The 17,945-nt window shown below is 39.4% G+C and overlaps 1 protein-coding gene across 1 annotated transcript in view; it reads left to right on the forward strand.

Moving 5' to 3' along the window:
• The window catches only part of CENPE (centromere protein E), a 58,085-nt gene extending 42,149 nt beyond the window's left edge, over window positions 1-15,936 (forward strand). Inside the window, exons 35-47 of the mRNA XM_070948765.1 lie at window positions 681-893; window positions 1,232-1,444; window positions 3,737-3,811; window positions 4,570-4,782; window positions 7,420-7,629; window positions 9,599-9,805; window positions 10,059-10,280; window positions 11,176-11,379; window positions 12,126-12,238; window positions 12,743-12,840; window positions 13,520-13,679; window positions 14,090-14,352; window positions 15,626-15,936. Coding sequence (XP_070804866.1) covers window positions 681-893; window positions 1,232-1,444; window positions 3,737-3,811; window positions 4,570-4,782; window positions 7,420-7,629; window positions 9,599-9,805; window positions 10,059-10,280; window positions 11,176-11,379; window positions 12,126-12,238; window positions 12,743-12,840; window positions 13,520-13,679; window positions 14,090-14,352; window positions 15,626-15,723 — 2,289 coding nt within the window. The 3' untranslated portion in view covers window positions 15,724-15,936. The remainder of the gene's footprint in view (window positions 1-680; window positions 894-1,231; window positions 1,445-3,736; window positions 3,812-4,569; window positions 4,783-7,419; window positions 7,630-9,598; window positions 9,806-10,058; window positions 10,281-11,175; window positions 11,380-12,125; window positions 12,239-12,742; window positions 12,841-13,519; window positions 13,680-14,089; window positions 14,353-15,625) is intronic.
• Window positions 15,937-17,945: the final 2,009 nt, after the last annotated feature.

Genomic DNA, 17,945 nt, shown 5'->3' on the forward strand with positions numbered 1-17,945 from the left:
GAATGAAAAGTTAGGAAAATAGCACTTATGAATCTAAAATAATTTGAAATGTTTAAACTGAGTACGCTAAGGAATTCAAATGTTTAGGGAAAGAAGCAAAATTTAATTTCCTTAGTATTCCATTACCTTCCACTGAGGACCTGAATACCACATGGGTCAGAAAGAGGGCTGAGAAGTTACCTACAGACCCCCTCACATCATGGACATAAACGGTTTCAACTCGCCCCCTCTAGATAGCGTTATAGGGCATTGCATGCCAAAACAACTAGACATAGAGACAATTTTTCCCTCTCTCTGCTGAATACCTAATTCTCATAGCATTGTCTTATGTCTAAGGATATTTACCCATGTAGTAAGTCTGTATTACTATTATCCTTCTCATCTTTCCTACTACCTCCACCTATTGGTATCTTATGATTATATTACTTTGTTGTTTTTAATGAACACTGAGAGCTTATGCACCAGAGACAAATTGCTTGTGTGTCCAATCACATTTGGCCAATATGTTTTGTTTTGTTTTAGACAAACTTGATGCTACACAGGCTTTGATTTAGTTTTCCCTAACCGTGCATCTTCCATATTTTGACACTGACATATAAGGGTTCAAAACTGTTGTTATCTGTCAAAGGCGCTAGCTGAGAAAGGCTGCTGTACTAATGGTGTAACCTTTAATTTCTTAGATAATAAAATCAAATGAAGAGATAAGCAGCCTTACTGAGGAAAAGAAACAATTGACAGCCAAACTGAGGGAACAGGAGAAATGTGTCCAACAGCTACAGAAAGAGAAGGCCTTGCTTCAGAAAGAGAGAGAGGACCTTCAGCAGGTTATGCAGAACATTGGAGAAGAAACCCAAAGCCAACTTCAGGAGACCTTATCTGAAAAAGCTGCAAAGGTACGTGATGCTTTCCGTTGAATGGAATTATGTTTGTACATTAGTATATTAAATATTTACTGAATGGAATGTTAGGAAAATAGAATTTGTGGATCTAAAATAATTTGAAATATTTCAAAAGAGCACTGTAAGGGATTCAGTTGTTTAGGGAAACAAGCCCATTTTAATTTCGTTGTTATTTTTGCCATAAATTTTGATGCTACACAGAATTTAATTTAGTTTTTCTTAACTGTGCATATTTTGATCCTGAATGATGGGGGTTAAAAAACTGCATTTATTCTCAAACAGATTAGCAGGGGAAGGCTGATTTAGTAATGGTGTAACATTTAATTCCTTAGATAATAAAATTAAATGAAGAGGCAAACAGCCTTACTGAGGAAAAGAAACAATTGACAGCTGAACTGAGGGAACAGGAGAAATGTGTCCAACAGCTACTGAAAGAGAAGGCCTTGCTTCAAAAAGAAAGAGATGACCTTCAGCAGGTTATGCAGAACATTGGAAAAGAAACCCAAAGCCAACTTCAGAAGACCTTATCTGAAAATGCTGCGAAGGTACGTGATGCTTTCCAGTGAATGAAATTTCATGGATATATTGTTTCTTATTCTGTAAAACGATTAGTGCCAGATGTGTAGGTGTAGCTTTCAACCGAAACATCACATTGTAATTTCCCTTAAATCTTAGCTCTAATTAAGGCATCCTTGGGGGTGGGGGTTTGAATGCTTTATGTCAAGGTTCAGCACCCTTCAGGTAACCTTAACATTATTAACATGAGCTGAAGATTGATGTTCAGTAAAACTATATCATGCAACCAAGTAGGAATTGGATTTTCTGGCAGGAGGACATTCCTACATTATTGAAATTTTACATTAAAGGATAGAAAACAGTGTCACTGTTTCTTCAGCCTTTGTCTGGTCATACAATGACCTGTTGGAGTATCGTGTATATTTTGTTCAGAAATTCTATATAACTATAAAGTATAAGTTTATCATTTGCCTAGCTCTTTTACACCAATTGGAGAAGAAGTTGGAGCAAAATCAGACTTGTAATACTTGTTTTTAAATCCATTTGATTCGACAGTGCCAATTGAAAAGAAATTAAATTAGACCTTCTGAATTCTGATTTATATTTAAAATTTGTTTGGTTGGTAGATACAGAAAGTAGTTACTGAGTCGTCAAATGTGATCAATATTTACTAAGGGAAAAAATAACAATGGAAATAACATCAACCATGACAAAGCAAACCCAGCTTGAAAGTAGCCAGCCTGTTTCCTATTTCAATATCTGCTTAAAGTTTTCTTTAAGCACATTTTTTAAATGTGGAAGTAAAGTCTGTTGATTCACTGTTTAATCAGCATCCCTATTTTAGGCAGCCCAAAATAAGAAATTGAGCATTATCTTTTCATATGTGAGCCTTCCTGTCCTATTTTTTTTTTCACCAAGGATTAATGCATGTAATAAAAACTTGCAGATAAATCTGGGATCCCTGTGACCTTGAAAAACCTTTAAATGTTGTCCACACCAACTAATAATCAAACTCTGGGTATGACTGAGATCTTTTTTTCGTTCATATTTTTATTAGTTTATCAAAATATAAAACACAGAAATACAAAGAAAAATGAAAATAGTGAGGAAATAGGGGAGGAAAAAAAGGAAGAGGAAAAAGTGTAGGATACAGGGGAAATGAAAAAGAAAAGCATTGACTTCCAATTCCTTTTGGCACAGTATAATAACATGCAACGTCAACTTTTTACTTCTACATAATAATATACAGTAGCCAGGAGGCCCAATTGCTCAGCAGTTAAAGATGCTGAGCTTGTCAGCTGGAAAGCTGATAGCCCAGGTTTGAGACCTGAGCGCAACGCTACGGAGTGAGCTGCTATTATTTGCCCCAGCAACTGACCATCTAGCAGTTCAAAAGCCTGCAAATGCAAGTAGATAAATAGGTACCACTTTGGTGGGAAAGTAACTCATTCTGTGTGCCTCAACATAGGGTCATGCTGACCACATGACCATGGAAGTGTCTTCAGACAATGTTGGCTTCCTCAGCTAAGAAACAAAGATGAGCCTTTGTTTCAAAGATGAAACCTTGAAATTTATATACAGTACTAGCCATTTCTATAACAACAAACCTATCTAATCAGCAAAACCCAAATTCAAAGTTTCATATATTTTTTTCCATTTCAAGCACAAAATCCAAAAGCGGTTTCCAAATAGAAACAAAACTAATTGTATTCATTTCTTTAATCAATTTATTGATTTAATCAATTTATTGATCAATCTATTTAGCCATCTCTGCTAACTCCGCCCATTTTTTACAGCCATTCGTCCATTGCAGGAATCAAAGTGTCTTTCGGTTTTTAGAGTTCTAATAAGTATCCTATTTGGTTGGACATAATCTGCTCATATTGAGATCAGGGTGGATTTGATTTAAATTGAGTTGATTTAAATCACGATTTAAATCATGATTTAAATCACTAGTAAAAAGGCTTGATTTAAATCAACTCGATTTAAATCATAATTTTTAAAGAGCAACTGTCATCTCTGCTACTCCTTTGACTCACCGATAGTCCCAGTGTTGCAGAATATACAGCCTCATGCTACATAACTAAGCTCCATTTCATGCTGAATAAACTAAATCATTTATGTATCTTAAATAGAAAACTATCTTAAATAGATTTTTACCCCAAAAGTTTTTTATTAAAATAAATTCGATAAAAATCAAAAAAATCCGATTTAAATCAAAAAAATCTGATTTTTTTGATTTTTTTAAAAAAATCATTGATTTTTATCCACCCTGATTGAGATAATAGTTTACCACTGAATATATATTCTCTTCTTTCCAGGATTCTGAAATGAATGTCAAACAAAAGATGCAAGACTGCTTTGAAATCTTGGAAGCAAAAATATTCAGAATAATGGTAAATGCTGTCACTATTTTTCTCTTTTTCCCATTGATTAAATCTGCATTAAGTGGAGTTCTAACTTCTACCTTTTATCCTTCTTCTGCCATTCTCACACAATAACTGAACTCCATTTCCAGTTATACCCAATCTATCTGTGAATTTCTATATTATACCAGAAAATAGAGGAACATCCGTTTGCAATCCAGAAGTCTTGATATAGAAAGATAAATTGTAAATCAAGTGGTTTCCTTAGAATAACTGCTACCCCAAGAACTCTTCTCTTGTGCTGCTGTTATCAGGGGTGTCTTCAGATTATGGTTAAAAAAACCCCAAAGCCCACACCTCACAATAGTAGTAGTAACAGTGTGATCAGAACTCCATTTCTTTTTTGGAATATTGCATTTAAAAGATGGACAGTGTTAATCATGCCATTGTGGCTGCCATTTTGAGATAGTTTTTTTTTTTTAATCACACCCTGCAGATATCTCCTACAGCTACTTTTCCCCAGCTGTCTGTAAATGTATAATGTATGTTCTAGTGAGGGGGAGGATTACAGCAAGCACAAACCTAATGTTCAAGAATGGGTACAGTAGCTTGTTCACATGAATGCAGTTCCAAAAAATGCACATTTCTGAATAGCACAAGATAGTGATCTCTTTGACTATGAGATTTTATTTTATTCCTGCTATGACTTTTGTGATTTTGAGAAAATCACTGATTTTAAAAGATGAAAACCTTGGTTAATTTCAGCCTGTTTCTTTTTTTTATTTCAGGAGGCTCTGAAGAAATTTCCAGAGCTGGAAAAAAGATCTGAATATTTCATAAACATCTCTCTTCAGATCAAGAATCAGTTTAATAGCAAGAAAGCTCTAATAGCTAAGTGGCTTCCTGGCATTTCTCTCCAGGAAGCCAATAATATCAAAAGGCTTCAAATAGAAACTGAGCGTATGAGCAACAGCCTCTATAGCCTGTTGAACAAACTCCAGGTACTAGCTTTAAATAGTAGTTTGTATCACATGCTAAACTATTAAGTGGTTTGTTTAGTTGTAACAGTAACAGGGTTGGAAGGAAGGTCATCTAGTCCAACCCCCTGCTCACGCAGGAGACCTGTACTAGGGATTCAAACCGCTGAACTGCCAACTTTTCTGATCGACAACTAAAACTAGTCAGACTTAGTTTTAGTTTTGTATGTACAGGTGGATCTCGACTTAGAACTGTAATGAAGTCTGCCCATTCAGGTCATAAATTGTGACCGCCATAGAACAGGTGATCACATGAGTGACCCAATTTTACAACGTTTTGATGCAGTTCAGTAAATCACCATGGTCAGTAAGTGAATCTGTGGCCATTAAGTGAATCCATTGTTGTTAAGTGAACCCATTGTTCATTATAGGGCGTTTTTGCCCAAAACCCAGAAGTTAATGCTAGTTGTCAGCACAAAGTGTGATAAATCCCAGTCATGTGACAATATAACACTGGGAAATGGCTGCAAGCATCTGAAATGTGGTCACATGACTTCAGGGTGGCCACAGCCATCAGAAGTTCACAACAAGTTTGTAAGTACCATTGGGGTTTTGTCTGTGGTAACTTTGATCACTAAGCAACCGGTCATAAATCAAGGACTACCTGTATCTAGATCTATCCTTTGAGGTTAAACTATGATTCATGGCTTAGTGGGCCTTACAAACTCAGTTATGGCTTGATCAGTAAATTTGGTTAGATAAATTCCTAGATTAAAGTCACGTGTGAATCTGTTAGTTTGTTAGTTCTTTTGTACAGTTTGCATTACAGGTAATCCTTGACTTGCAACCACAATTGAGCCCAAAATTTCTATTGCTAAGCAAAACAGTTGTTAAATGAGTTTTGTCCCATATTAAGGCGTTTCCTGCCATAGTCAGAGTATCACCACAGTTGTTAAATTCATATTACAGTTGTTAAGTGAATCTGGCTTCCCCGTTGACTTTGCTTGTCAAAAGGTCGTAAAAGGTAAACACATGACCCCAGGACACTGTAACCGTCATAAATATGAGTTAGTTACCAAGGGTCTGAATTTTGATCACATGACCATGGGGATGCTGCAATGGCCATAAATATATTATAACTTTGAAAAGTCACAAAATGTAAATATGTTCGGATTTTAAGGAAGATCTCTCTTGGATCTCAGGAAAGAGCCTGTAGTACAGTGGACTAAAGCACTGTTATTAACATCTGCTGCTTGCAATTACTGCAAGTTCAAATCTCACCAGGCTCAAGGTTGACTCAGCCTTCCATCCTTTCAAAGGTAGGTGAAATGAGGACCCAGATTGTGGGGGCAATAAGCTGACTTTGTATAAATATACAAAAGTATGAAGGCTATTGCTTAACGCATTGTAAGCCGTCCTGAGTCTCCGGAGAAGGGCGACATATAAATCAAATTTAAAAAACAAACAAAACAGAGGTCTGTTTAGCTCAACCTTCCCCAGCTTAAGGCTCCTCCAGCGAGAAGCACTTCAGCTCCCAGAATTCCCTAGCCAGCAATCCTTTGTTGAGAATTTGAGACAATTGTCTATATATCTGGAGGGCACCCAGGTTGGGAAAGATTGAGTCAGTCCACAATTATGTTGTTCATAGACTAAGTCATGTCTTGAGAATGGCTGTTGGTCGGATTCCGAAAGATCTCCTGTATGGAGAATTAGTGCAGGGAAAGCGCCTCAGAGGGAGACCACAGCTGCGATATAAGGATATCTGCAAGAGGGATCTAAAGGCCTTTGGAATAGACATTAACAACTGGAAAACCTTGACCTCTGATCATTCAGTTTGGAGGCTAAAGACACAGCATGGCCTTCTCCAATTCGAAGAGACACTTGATTGGTAGGCTGAGCCAAAAAGGCAGTCCCAGAACCAGCGAAATCTTGGGGCTGGGCAGGGGACAGAATGTATCTGCCCTTAGTGTGGAAGAGATTGCCACTCTCGAATTGGCCTTTTTAGTCACACTAGATGCTGTTTTAGGACCTCTTTCCAGAGCACATGCTGGCTGAGGAATTCTGGGAGTTGAAGTCCACAAGTCGTAAAGTTGCCAAGGTTGGAGACCCTTGGACTAAGTGGTGTCTTAGGAACAGTCAGTTCTACACCTCAGAAACAAAACATCACAAACTCTCTTCAACAATGGGCAATGTAAGATTCAATAAGTAGAAAAACAGGCTGTTGGAGTTTTTAATAGAGATGGTAGCCCACATTAAACAAAACAAGTTTTGTGGCACCTTTGAAAGCTGACTAAACTTATTGTAAAGTTAAAGTTTACTTACGGAGTAAAGCTAAAATGGTGTGCAGCTTAACCCGAGATAAATGACTAAACTCAACGAGATTTTGAGCACTTATGTTCGGTTAGTAATAGCAACAGCAATAGCACTTAGACTTACTGTATATACCACTTCACAATGCTTTACAGACCCTCACTAAGCAGTTTACAAAGTCAGCATATTGCCCCCAACAATTTGGCTCCTCATTTTACCGACCATGGAAGGATGAGTCAACCTTGAATCGGTCAGGATCGAACTCCTGGCTATGGGCAGAGTCAGCCTGCAATACTGCCGTTTAACCACTGTACCACCACGGCCCTTAATTAACTTCTTCATCTTCAACAGTACTTTTTTACCTGCTTGTGTGACAAAAGAAAGGAATACTACACAAACGTCAGCAAGTACACAAGGGAGCTGCTTGATGAGCGAAGAAATCAACATGCACTGCTAATGCAAATTCAGCAACTCGGAAAGCCTCACATGGAACAGCAGGGAGCTGGATCGCAGCAGTCTGGTGTCTTGGAACTGATACAGAGCTTGGATGGTCTCACAAAGGTAATGCTTTTCCAAAGGTTGCCTGCTGGGCTGGGGCTGGGGCTGGGGCTGGGGCTGGGGCTGGGGCTGGGGCTGGGGCTGGGGCAAGCAGCATTACCAAGACCTTGCTATATCTCCAAGGACCATTTCCAAACCCCTCCCTCCGTTAAATTACAGTTCAAAAGAATCAAATGGCCAAAATAACATGCGTTTGGAAAAATCCCACACAGCCTCACAACATTTGGATGGGGAAGCATCTTGACCATCGCAGAACAGAACCTGAAATATTTGCCACCCTGTGTTGTAGGCTGTGGTAATAATTTCCATCATCTGCTGTTTTTTGTTTTTGTTTTTATTTATTTAATTAGAAAATGTGCATTTGTTGGTTATACAACAATAAAAACAGTAACCCCACAGCCCCCTGGCAACAGCAATCTAGTCAAACAAGCTACTTGATGGGATCTATCCCACTCCGGGTTCCCCAGGCCAGAGGTGGTATTCAGCAGGTTCTGACCAGTTCTGGAGAACCAGTAGTGGAAATTTTGAATAGTTCAGAGAACCAGTAAATACCACCTCTGACTGGCCCCGCCCCTATCTATTCTCTGCCTCTCGAGTCCCAGTGATCGGAGCTGAGCAGAGGAACTGGGGATTTTGCAGTAATCTTCTCTGGGAGTGGGGAGGGAATGGAGATTTTACAGTATCCTTCCCCTGCTATGCCCACCAAGCCACATACGCTACGCCACACCCACCAAGCCACACCCACAGAACCGATAGTAAAAAATTTTTGAATCCCACCACTGCCCCAGGCCCATTGGAAAAAACAAGGTCTTCAGAACCTTGTGAAACAGTGTCGAAGTGGGGGCCAGTCTAACCTCTACAGAGATGATGAGTTAATAGCAATATCACTTAGACTTATATACGCTTCACAGTGCTTTACAGCCCTCTCTAAGCGGTTTACATAGTCAGCATATTTCTCCCAACAATCTGGGTCCTCATTTTACCCACCTTGGAAGGATGGAAGGCTGAGTCAACCTTGAGCCTGGTGAGATTTGAACTGCCAAATGGCAGGCAGCCTGCAGTACTGCACTCTAACCACTGCACCACCATGGCTCCGACTTAAGGTCAGTCTTTAGAGCCATTTCCTGGAGACTCGTGTTCCAGAAGCCACTAAGACCACTAAGGCTGATGCCACAAAGATTCTGCCTCTAATCCACAATGATATTGTACAATGCCATTCAAAAGCCAAGATCTTTCAGAAGTCAGTGAAGAACCAAAGAGAGCCACTGGCTTGTTTATTTTTCCTGTTACCTTTCTCATCTGGATTTGAAAGGAAAAATACCTATCCTTCATGGAAGACAGGTTATTAACAAAGTTAAAACTTTTTACCTTGATGTAATAATTGATGCTGCCAATACTGCTTTTCTTTCCAAGAGGGCTCAGGGCAGTTTCCCTGAGCTCTCCCCCCCCAAAACACCCCCTCCCCCCAAAACACCCCCTCCCCCCAAAACACCCCCCCTCCCAAAAAAATATAAATGAAATCATCAGATAAAAAGTTGAATATTCTGTTTGACAAAAAAAGATGTGCATTTACATAATTCAGCGTGTGGGCTACTTTGCCAATTATATTCGAGATGGCACAGCAGAAGAGGAAAATACTAAACCAGAGTTAAGAGTTTTTCCTAAAGGCTGTAATTCAAGGTAGAGCATTTTACAAAGTCAGTCCTTGGCGTGTCCAATTAAAACTTGTAGGAAGAAAATAATATATCTGTTGGAATTTCATTCCTGCTATGATGCTCCTTTGAACAGGTGGGAAGATAAATCAGATTAAAGGTTTCCTTTCAGTGTTGTTAACTGAGCTAGAAGGGTTAATACTGCATCTGTGTTAAGTGGTTTCTGCATAAAGTTCTTCCCGGTTACTGTGCTATGAAAAAAATAAGTCATGGTACATGTCTTGACCAACCAGATCATTTTTATGTATTTCTTGGCACAGCAAATTTCAAAAGAAGTTTCTGAAATGGAAGAAGAACTCGGTAGCACAGAGGTTACGTTACAAGAGTTGGAATGTGAGAACATAAAGATGGAACGGTATTTGGAACGGTGCTCAGATTATTTTGATTTGCAAGGCTTTGAGGCAACAATAAAGCAAAATATTGAAAAGTTTCGGTCCATTAATCAATTGCTACAGCCCAAAGCTCAGGTACGAAATGCAGGTTTAAAATGTGTAGCACAGTATTATTGTTTATGTCTTGTTAAGGGGTGCGCTTGGAGATACGGCTGTACATGTAGTTGCGTGTTTCTTATACCTTTAATAATCCAAAGCAACTTGGATTATTGGACATGTTGATCTAGAGTTTGCAGAAACTGCGTTCTGATGTAATTGGAAGACTCTATGTAAGAGATAGCAATGTAACATACCTGCCCCAACATCTATTGCTGCCTTTATATTACAGCCCTATTTTCAAGCTAGATCAGCGCTGGAAGCCATAAATGCCAACTACTGCAAAGAGATTGATGCTACTCTGAAAGCATGTAGAGAAGAAACAAAGGAACTGTTTCTACAGTTAGATATGTTAAAGAAAGAGCAAAAATCCTGTGCTGTTCCTAATATGGCACTAGAAGAAGAAAACCATAAACTAGAGTATAAACTGAAAGCAACAGAACAAGATACAAAGGTATGTTTTTGTTAAACTCCTGTATGGCACCTTAGTCTGATATCTCTTCGTTTGTCTAATTTGATTAATGCTTAGTTCTTTTCCATGCAACTTTTCCTGGTATGCCATTTATTCAATTTCTATTTAAGTCTCTGCTTTCCCAAATAGATGATGTTCCCAAAACCAAATCTAGTTCTTGAACAGGTTTCCTGACAGAATAAGTTTTATCCAACTTTTCTAAGTTAAGAGGACAGATGGTAGAAAATTTGGTTCCATCTGTGTGGTAGACTTTGATAAATCATGACAATTTGATTTAAAAGAAATCTATAGAATGATGCCTTTAAAGCAATGGTTGCAGGAAACATGATATTGGTAATTTCTGCCATGTAAAAAACAAAAAAAGAGTGTTTTCCCAATAGATGCATGAAATGGCACTGGGTTATTTTTTATAAATGAACAAGTGTAGTTTTGCAGTTAGTTTTGCTTATATTCACCCCCCTCTTTGATGCTGCAGCTCTTACTATTCTAGTAGAAACAGTCTGTTTTTCTGATCATTTTCACTGTTTTCAGGCCACACTTTTCTTATAACGAGCCGAGCATTCAAAATATTGGAGTTATTGTGAATGATCTTCAGAGCTTCAGTTCCAATTAACTGCAAGTTTCAGAGTTATCACCAATAACAGCTAAACTTTTTCTCCACCTTTGAAAATAAATGTCAGGGTTCCAAGGAACATCCCCAACAAAATAAAGCTCTGAGGCCTGAGGTTCCTCAAAGTTCCCATTTATTAGAGATGTCATGTTGGCACATCTGGGAAAACAATTTTCCCAGAAGACAGTTTTCTTTTTGCTTCTAAACTGCCAATAAAATCTGGAAGAGGTGTTCCATTTTCTAATAACACACTTTCTTTGTTCAAAGAATCTACAGTTGAAAATACAAGAACTAGAAAGCATAATAAATGAAGGAAGTAAAAATCTCCAAGAAAAAGAGAAAACAATAGCCACACTACAAATGAAACTTAAAGTGAGAGGTTCCAGGAGTGAAGTCATCAAGCTTCAAGCTGCATTAGAGGAAAAGGAAAATTGCTTAAGAAATGCATTAAGTGAGAGAGAAACACTCAAGGTATTGTTTGGATTAACATAAATGACTTCTTTGCTTTGATGTTTCATGTTGGGAGTAAAATATTTATTCATGGGATTCACACAAATGCCTTAGACACACTCCTCCTTAAAGAAAATGAAAGTGCTCTACTGTGTTTCCCCGGAAATAAGACATCCCTCTGATAATAAGTCCTCCCCCATAAATAAGCCCTCCCTGAGAATATTTAAATGCATGCACAGCCGGTCCCCGCCATTTCCTCTGGTTAGGGTGACTGAGACAGAGCTGGAAATCAGGTAAGACAGCAAGAGGAGCCCCGTCTTGCTCCATGTGCCCCAAAATAAGACCTCCCCGAAAATAAGGCCAAGCCCTTATTTCAGGGTTCAAAAAAATATAAGACAGGGTCTTATTTTCAGGGAAACACGGTACAACTTTGGCCTCTAGTATTCTCTAGTATTTTTTATGCAATTCAGTCATTTGTGGAATCAAACCATGGAAGCACAATTTCCTGCAGATCAGTTATGGCACCAACTGATTTGACAGGGTGCTAACTAACTCTGATCTCTTGCTGGATCCAAACCTCCATTTGAGAATGGTCCTGACATTATTACTTTGATCTGAAGAGAGATGTAGTGTTTTTACTAAAAAGTCTATTATCTAACATGTACCAGTAAATATTATTTCATTTTCTAAAGTGCCTATTGGGCACTTGGAAATATACAGCTGTTGTTTTCTCCTTCTCAAGAGATTGTGTTTTGTTCTCTTACTAGGCCCAGGTGGATAAAGGTGTTGGATTATATAAGGAAGAAATTGAAGACCTGAGAACTCAGCTTGCTAAAGCTGATATGGCAAGAATGAAGCAATCCAAATTGTTTGATCAAGAGTAAGTTCCATTTCATTGAAAAGGCAATTCTATAGAGCAGTGGACTCCATGTTTAGACAGACCACTAAGGCATGGAACATTAACCCAATACCTCTTTTCATCCTGGAGAGATCCCTTGAGATGGCATCTCTAGGACTTCAATTTTTTTTAATGCATGCCTATGTTTTTTATGGTTTTGGTGTTCTCGCCTTCAATTTCAAGTTAGAACTTTCCAAATCTCATAAGATCTACGCTATTTTAAAGGTTTCTTTTAATTTCTGAACTCAGTAGCCACTAAGTATAGGACCTTTGCAGACCATGTGTTGGGAATCAAGAGCTTAGGGCTCACCTGTTCAAGAGTGCAGGAACAGCTTAAGAGAAGTATTGTGCTACTATGTTAATAATTCACAGTTCCAAATTGTTTTGCATCCTCCATTCACAATCATTGTAGACTATTATAATTGTATAATTTTAAACTAAGATCATTGATTAATTCGATTTAAAACTGAATCTTCACTGTTCTAGAATGGCAAATGCCAAAGCTCTGGCAGATCATCGGGAACAGCAGTTAAGAAAGTTGAAGGAAGAACTTCGTAAAGCACAACAAGAACAGGATGTAACAGGTAAATACAAACCAGAGTGTTATCTCCTGGCTGTATGAAATGGACTTTTAAGGTACATCATTACACAAATGATAGCCAAACAGGAAAATATTTTCATCTTTCATACTCATTCTTTCATGTGTTCCAAAAGTGCTAAGAAACACTTTCAGGCAGAGGTGAAATCCAGCAGGTTCTGACAGGTTCTGGAGAACCGGTAGCGGACATTTTGAGTAGTTTGGAGAACCGGCAAATGCCACCCCTGGCTGGCCCCAGAATGGGATGGGAATGGAGATTTTGCAGTGTCCTTCCCCCAGGAGTTGGGATGGAATTGACATTTTGCAGTATCCTTCCCCTCCCGTGCCCACCAAGCCACACCACACCCACAGAACCAGTAGTAAAAAAATTTGCATTTCAACACTGCTTTCAGGGCTATTTTGACAAAGTCCTACTTGAATACATTTCTGTAGATAACATTTCCATTAGTGCTACTCCTTTTAATCTCCTCAGTCATTTACAATCATAAAAGCTGGAAGCCTCAAATCCTGTGATAAAAATCCCCAACCCGAACCACGGTCTCTTGAACGTGTGGTCCCAAATTATATCATGTCATGAAATGAGGTGATTTTGAAAAGGTTGTGATGTTTGGATAGCAATGTTGTCATGGCAAAAGGCTTACTGTCCTGGATCTTCTCATTTTCAGTAATGTCAAATAAAGACCTTCCTCAGCCATTTCTACCAATTACTTGTGGTGGCGGTAGTGGAATCGTACAGAATACCCATATACTAGTGTTAAAATCTGAGCATGCAAAGCTGGAAAAGGAATACACTCAACTCAAGAAAGAACATGAGCTACTGTTGACGTAAGTCGTCATATTCTGCCTGGAAACATAGCTTACAATGATTGTACACGTTTGAATTTTTCAGACAGAACAGGTAGATATGTCTAAAAGAGCCATCGTTGCTAGCGAGGCCCCACCCTAGCTCTGGCGATAAAAGGCAGGGGGTGGAGATGAATAGATGTGACAGACAACTATTCATCTTCCAGCAGGCCGGACTTGTTAACCTGCATTGAGAGAGAACTTTTTGCCGGGGCTCCCAGCACTCCTAATAAAGGAAACTTTTGAGTTCACTTCAGAGGGTTTGTTGTGTTTGGGGAGCTGGGTCAGAACAATTTGCTAGAAAAAGAAAATGAATGGGCTCTGCAGAATAAGGGGGGGGAAAACATCATCAGGACATCAGGTGATTAAATGTATCTAATGTGTGTTTTAAGAAACGACCTTTTCTTGAAAGAAGAAATCAAGAAATGGAAGGAGCGAGCTGTGAAGAGGAGGGAGCGTGCCTTGGGAGATACAGCTGGAGATCATAAAATAAAATCTCCAAGGAAAGCGCCCGCCTCCTCTCTTTCGGCATTGCCAGCCTCTCCCTGCAAGGAGCGCTCCATGCAGCCAATTTTGCCTTTGGATACGCCACAGTTGATGCCGTCGAACACCCAATCAAGTTTCTTTGATAACTCATGCTTAGGTATTACTGCAAGTAAGTAACAGCATTAACGCATTCTCAGATGCTAAGACGAAGAGCCTATTTTAGAGTAAGGCTGTGTTGTGATCACAAAAAAACTGCTGTGCTTGCCAGCTTGTTTTGAAAGGGTGGGTTTCTGATCCATTTGCTTTTTCTATGGATTGCCAAATCCTACAAAATGAAATGACCAGTAGGAAAAATAATTCAGAAAATCGTAGGATAGTTATTATTTATTTATTCATGGCATGAAGTAGCCAAGACGTCCCAAAGGTGCTTTTTTTTCAAGAGGCAACTGGACTTCCTGGTTTTTCTTTGAAGACGTTTCGCTTCTCGTGCAAGAAGCTTCTTCAGCTCTGACTGGATAGTGGGGATCCTTCCATTCTTTCCATTCCCTGCCATCCAGTCAGAGCTGAAGAAGCTTCTTGGATGAGAAGCGAAACGTCTTCAAAGAAAAACCAGAAAGTCCAGCTGCCTCTTGAAAAAAAGCATCTTTGGGACAACCATGACCTGGATGACTGAGAATTTCCATAGAAGTAGCCAGGAGTTTCTGATTTTATGAAATAAGGCCCGGGGGGTTTATATGAGGTTTAGAGCCTGTCCTGTCCTCTCCTGGCATCCCTCACCTGATAACTGATGATTTTGCATGATAACCTCATGTAACTGAAAGCAATAGAAAAAACATAACAGTACAAGACAATTCTTGCACATAGTAAGATTGGATTGTCATAGTCCTCCTGACCAACTTGATGGTGGTTAGGATGCCAGGCTGACAATCGACAGGCTCATGTTCGAGACCCGGTTGCTACTGCAGGATCGGGTGAGTTCCAGTCACATACTGCCGACCCAGCAGTTTGAAAGCAGGTGATCATGAGTAGATGGACAGGTATCACTTTGGTTGGGAAACCTAACAGGGACATGAAAGGAGTCCCCAACAGGGTGCCCCCTCCCCCGGCAACAGTGTTGTCACAGTTCAATTCTTTCAACACAGAAGCACTTTAGTGCTCCCGACACAAATGTATAATAGGTCTAAGAAAGCCATAGTTTAATTTGCCATTTAGTAAATTACATACCCAGGAAGTAGTGTACCACCATGTTATTTAAAAAATCATCTCATCTAATAAGGTTATTAATCTCCAATTCGTGAGAATTAATAGTGTGTGTTTTAAAAATGGAAAAATTCCAAACATCTGTAATCTCTAATTGATCTATTCCCATGTGGTTATATTGTGTTACTCAAATATTTGTAGTTATTTATATTAACTTAACTAGCAACTGTTCTTTCTAACAGACACAAAATCTGGCAGAACAGAATCCGAAGAAAACAACATTAGGAACTGGCTTTCATCAGAAGATAGAGGAGATGTTTCTAATTGCAAGACTCAGTAACAGTCAGATTCTTTCATAGATGATGGACAAGACTGACAGGCCACTTCATTTTTCCTTTTCTGGCAAGATGAAACCGATGCTCTTTGAACATACGTTCCATCATACCCATATGTATTTCTTACTCTTGTTTAGTATATCTCCATTAGAAAATTTATTTTGTATTTTTTAACGTATTTTTTATTTTTAAATGTATAAATAAAATTAAAACTCGGACCACACGTTTTCTGAATAGTTTTTATCCCAGAGCTATAACTGCACTCAACAATGAAGTAAAGGGCCACCATCAGTGAGCTGTTAGACAGTATTACTTGGTCTGTTGTGTGGATGTTTGGGTGGTTTAGGGGTGGGGAATTGTGCTGGGTAGGAGTGTGTTTGGGGATTGTAATGTGTATTGGACCTGGTCTTTGGGTGTTAAGTGAATTTTGTTGTATGGGTATACTGTGTATACACGTACAATGACAATAAAGTTATTATTAAAATATCTCTACATAAATATTTCTATTGGTTAGCAGTGTAATTTTCAGTTTGTTTGATTATAAGTGGGTTTTGTTTATTTGCTTTTGTGAAATAAAGTCTATCAATTTAATACTTTCTATTTGATCCCTAGAATTCTCCCAGAATCCAAATAAGGTTAATATTATTAGATCTCCACAGTTGGTAACATCTTTCAGGTAGACACATGTCTATATGTACAAAGATATACAGTATATGCATCGATATGCCCCCACAAAATGAAAACTGCCTGATCATGACTATAGCTGAAATAATCTTGATAAAATATGAACAATAGACTCAAGATCCTAAGCAGACATTTCACTGGATAGATAACTTATGAGTATGGAGTCCTTAGTGCTCTCTGAGTTTGGTTGTTTTCTTGCAGATGTTTCATTACTAAACTAGGTAACCCCTTCAGTACTAAAATGGGGTTTGTTCTCTGTTTATATACGGTGTTTTGCCCTGTCAGTGTTGATGAGAGTGTTGTTTTCTAGGTAGTTTCTTGTTTGGGGGTTGTTTACTTCTTAACTGTTGGTTGTTGGTCTGATATTAATCCTTCTTGCTTATCTGGGTTTTGATTGATGATTCACTTAACCCCATGATGGCGAACCTATGGCACGTGTGCCACAGGTGGCAAGCGGAGTGATCTCTGCGGGCACGCAAGCTGACGCCCAGGTCAGCTTCATTGCGCATGCCCACGCACTTCCCGCCAGCCAGCTGATTTTCAGGTCTGCCGGGAGACGCACACACATGCATGTGGGTTGCACACACATTCGCAGGGGTGGGGGATGTGCGCGCATGCGTGGGGGATGAAACACCCCCCACACCGCATTTTTGGTTCCAGGAGGCTTCAGGGAGACCTGCTAGCACAGAAACAGTCGCAGGGGGAGCACGGGGGGGGGGTTGTGTGCGCACATGCATGGGGCGGGGCCTGTAGGGGACCATTGCATTATGGGTATCCCACGCGGTATGCACGCATGTGCTGACACGCGCTTTCGGCACCCGAGGGAAAAAAAGGTTCACCATCACTGACTTAACCATAGTAAAAAGGGTCATTAAATTTGGCATGATTCATTAACAACTGCCTTGCTTTAGCAACAGAAACATTGCACCTAATTAAGATCATAAATCGAGAACTACCTGTAGTATGTCAGACTACTGTTAGAATGTTTAGAAAGAATATTCTATTTTACACCAGGGGTGTCAAACTCAAGGCCCGCAGGCCGGATTTGGCCCACAATGTTGTCAGATCCAGTCCACATGGCTGTCCTGGACTACCAAGTGGGAAAAGGAAAGATCAGGCCAGCGTAGCTTCAGCCTGGTCTACCCAATGCGAAGAGGAAACATGGCAGCAGTTTGGGGAGTGGCGTCAAGCTGGCCACGCCCACCCAGTTGGTCACACCACCCAGTCGGCCACAGCCCTGATGCGGGCCTCAATGAAATTGAGTTTGACACCCCTGATTTACACTCTTATTAAGGCTCAGAAACAATGCCTCATTTTGTTTTCTTTAAAATTAGTTGGCCTTCTCACTCTTCACAGGCCTTGAAAGTAGCTTACAGTACCTAAGGAAGCTGGATAACCTGTAAATAGCTTTTCATTAGATAAATATATTCTCAGAAAATTTAATGAGGTCTTGCATGGGAGGAAGGAAGTTCCTTATATAGGATGATGTGAGAATGGAATTTGGTGAATGGGTAAAGAGGTGATATTGTAAAGGAGGGGCTGA

Source organism: Pituophis catenifer, unplaced genomic scaffold, assembly GCF_029215685.1.
Source record: "Pituophis catenifer annectens isolate HBS135680 unplaced genomic scaffold, rPitCat1.0.hap2 SCAF_8, whole genome shotgun sequence".
Classification (NCBI taxonomy): domain Eukaryota; kingdom Metazoa; phylum Chordata; class Lepidosauria; order Squamata; family Colubridae; genus Pituophis; species Pituophis catenifer.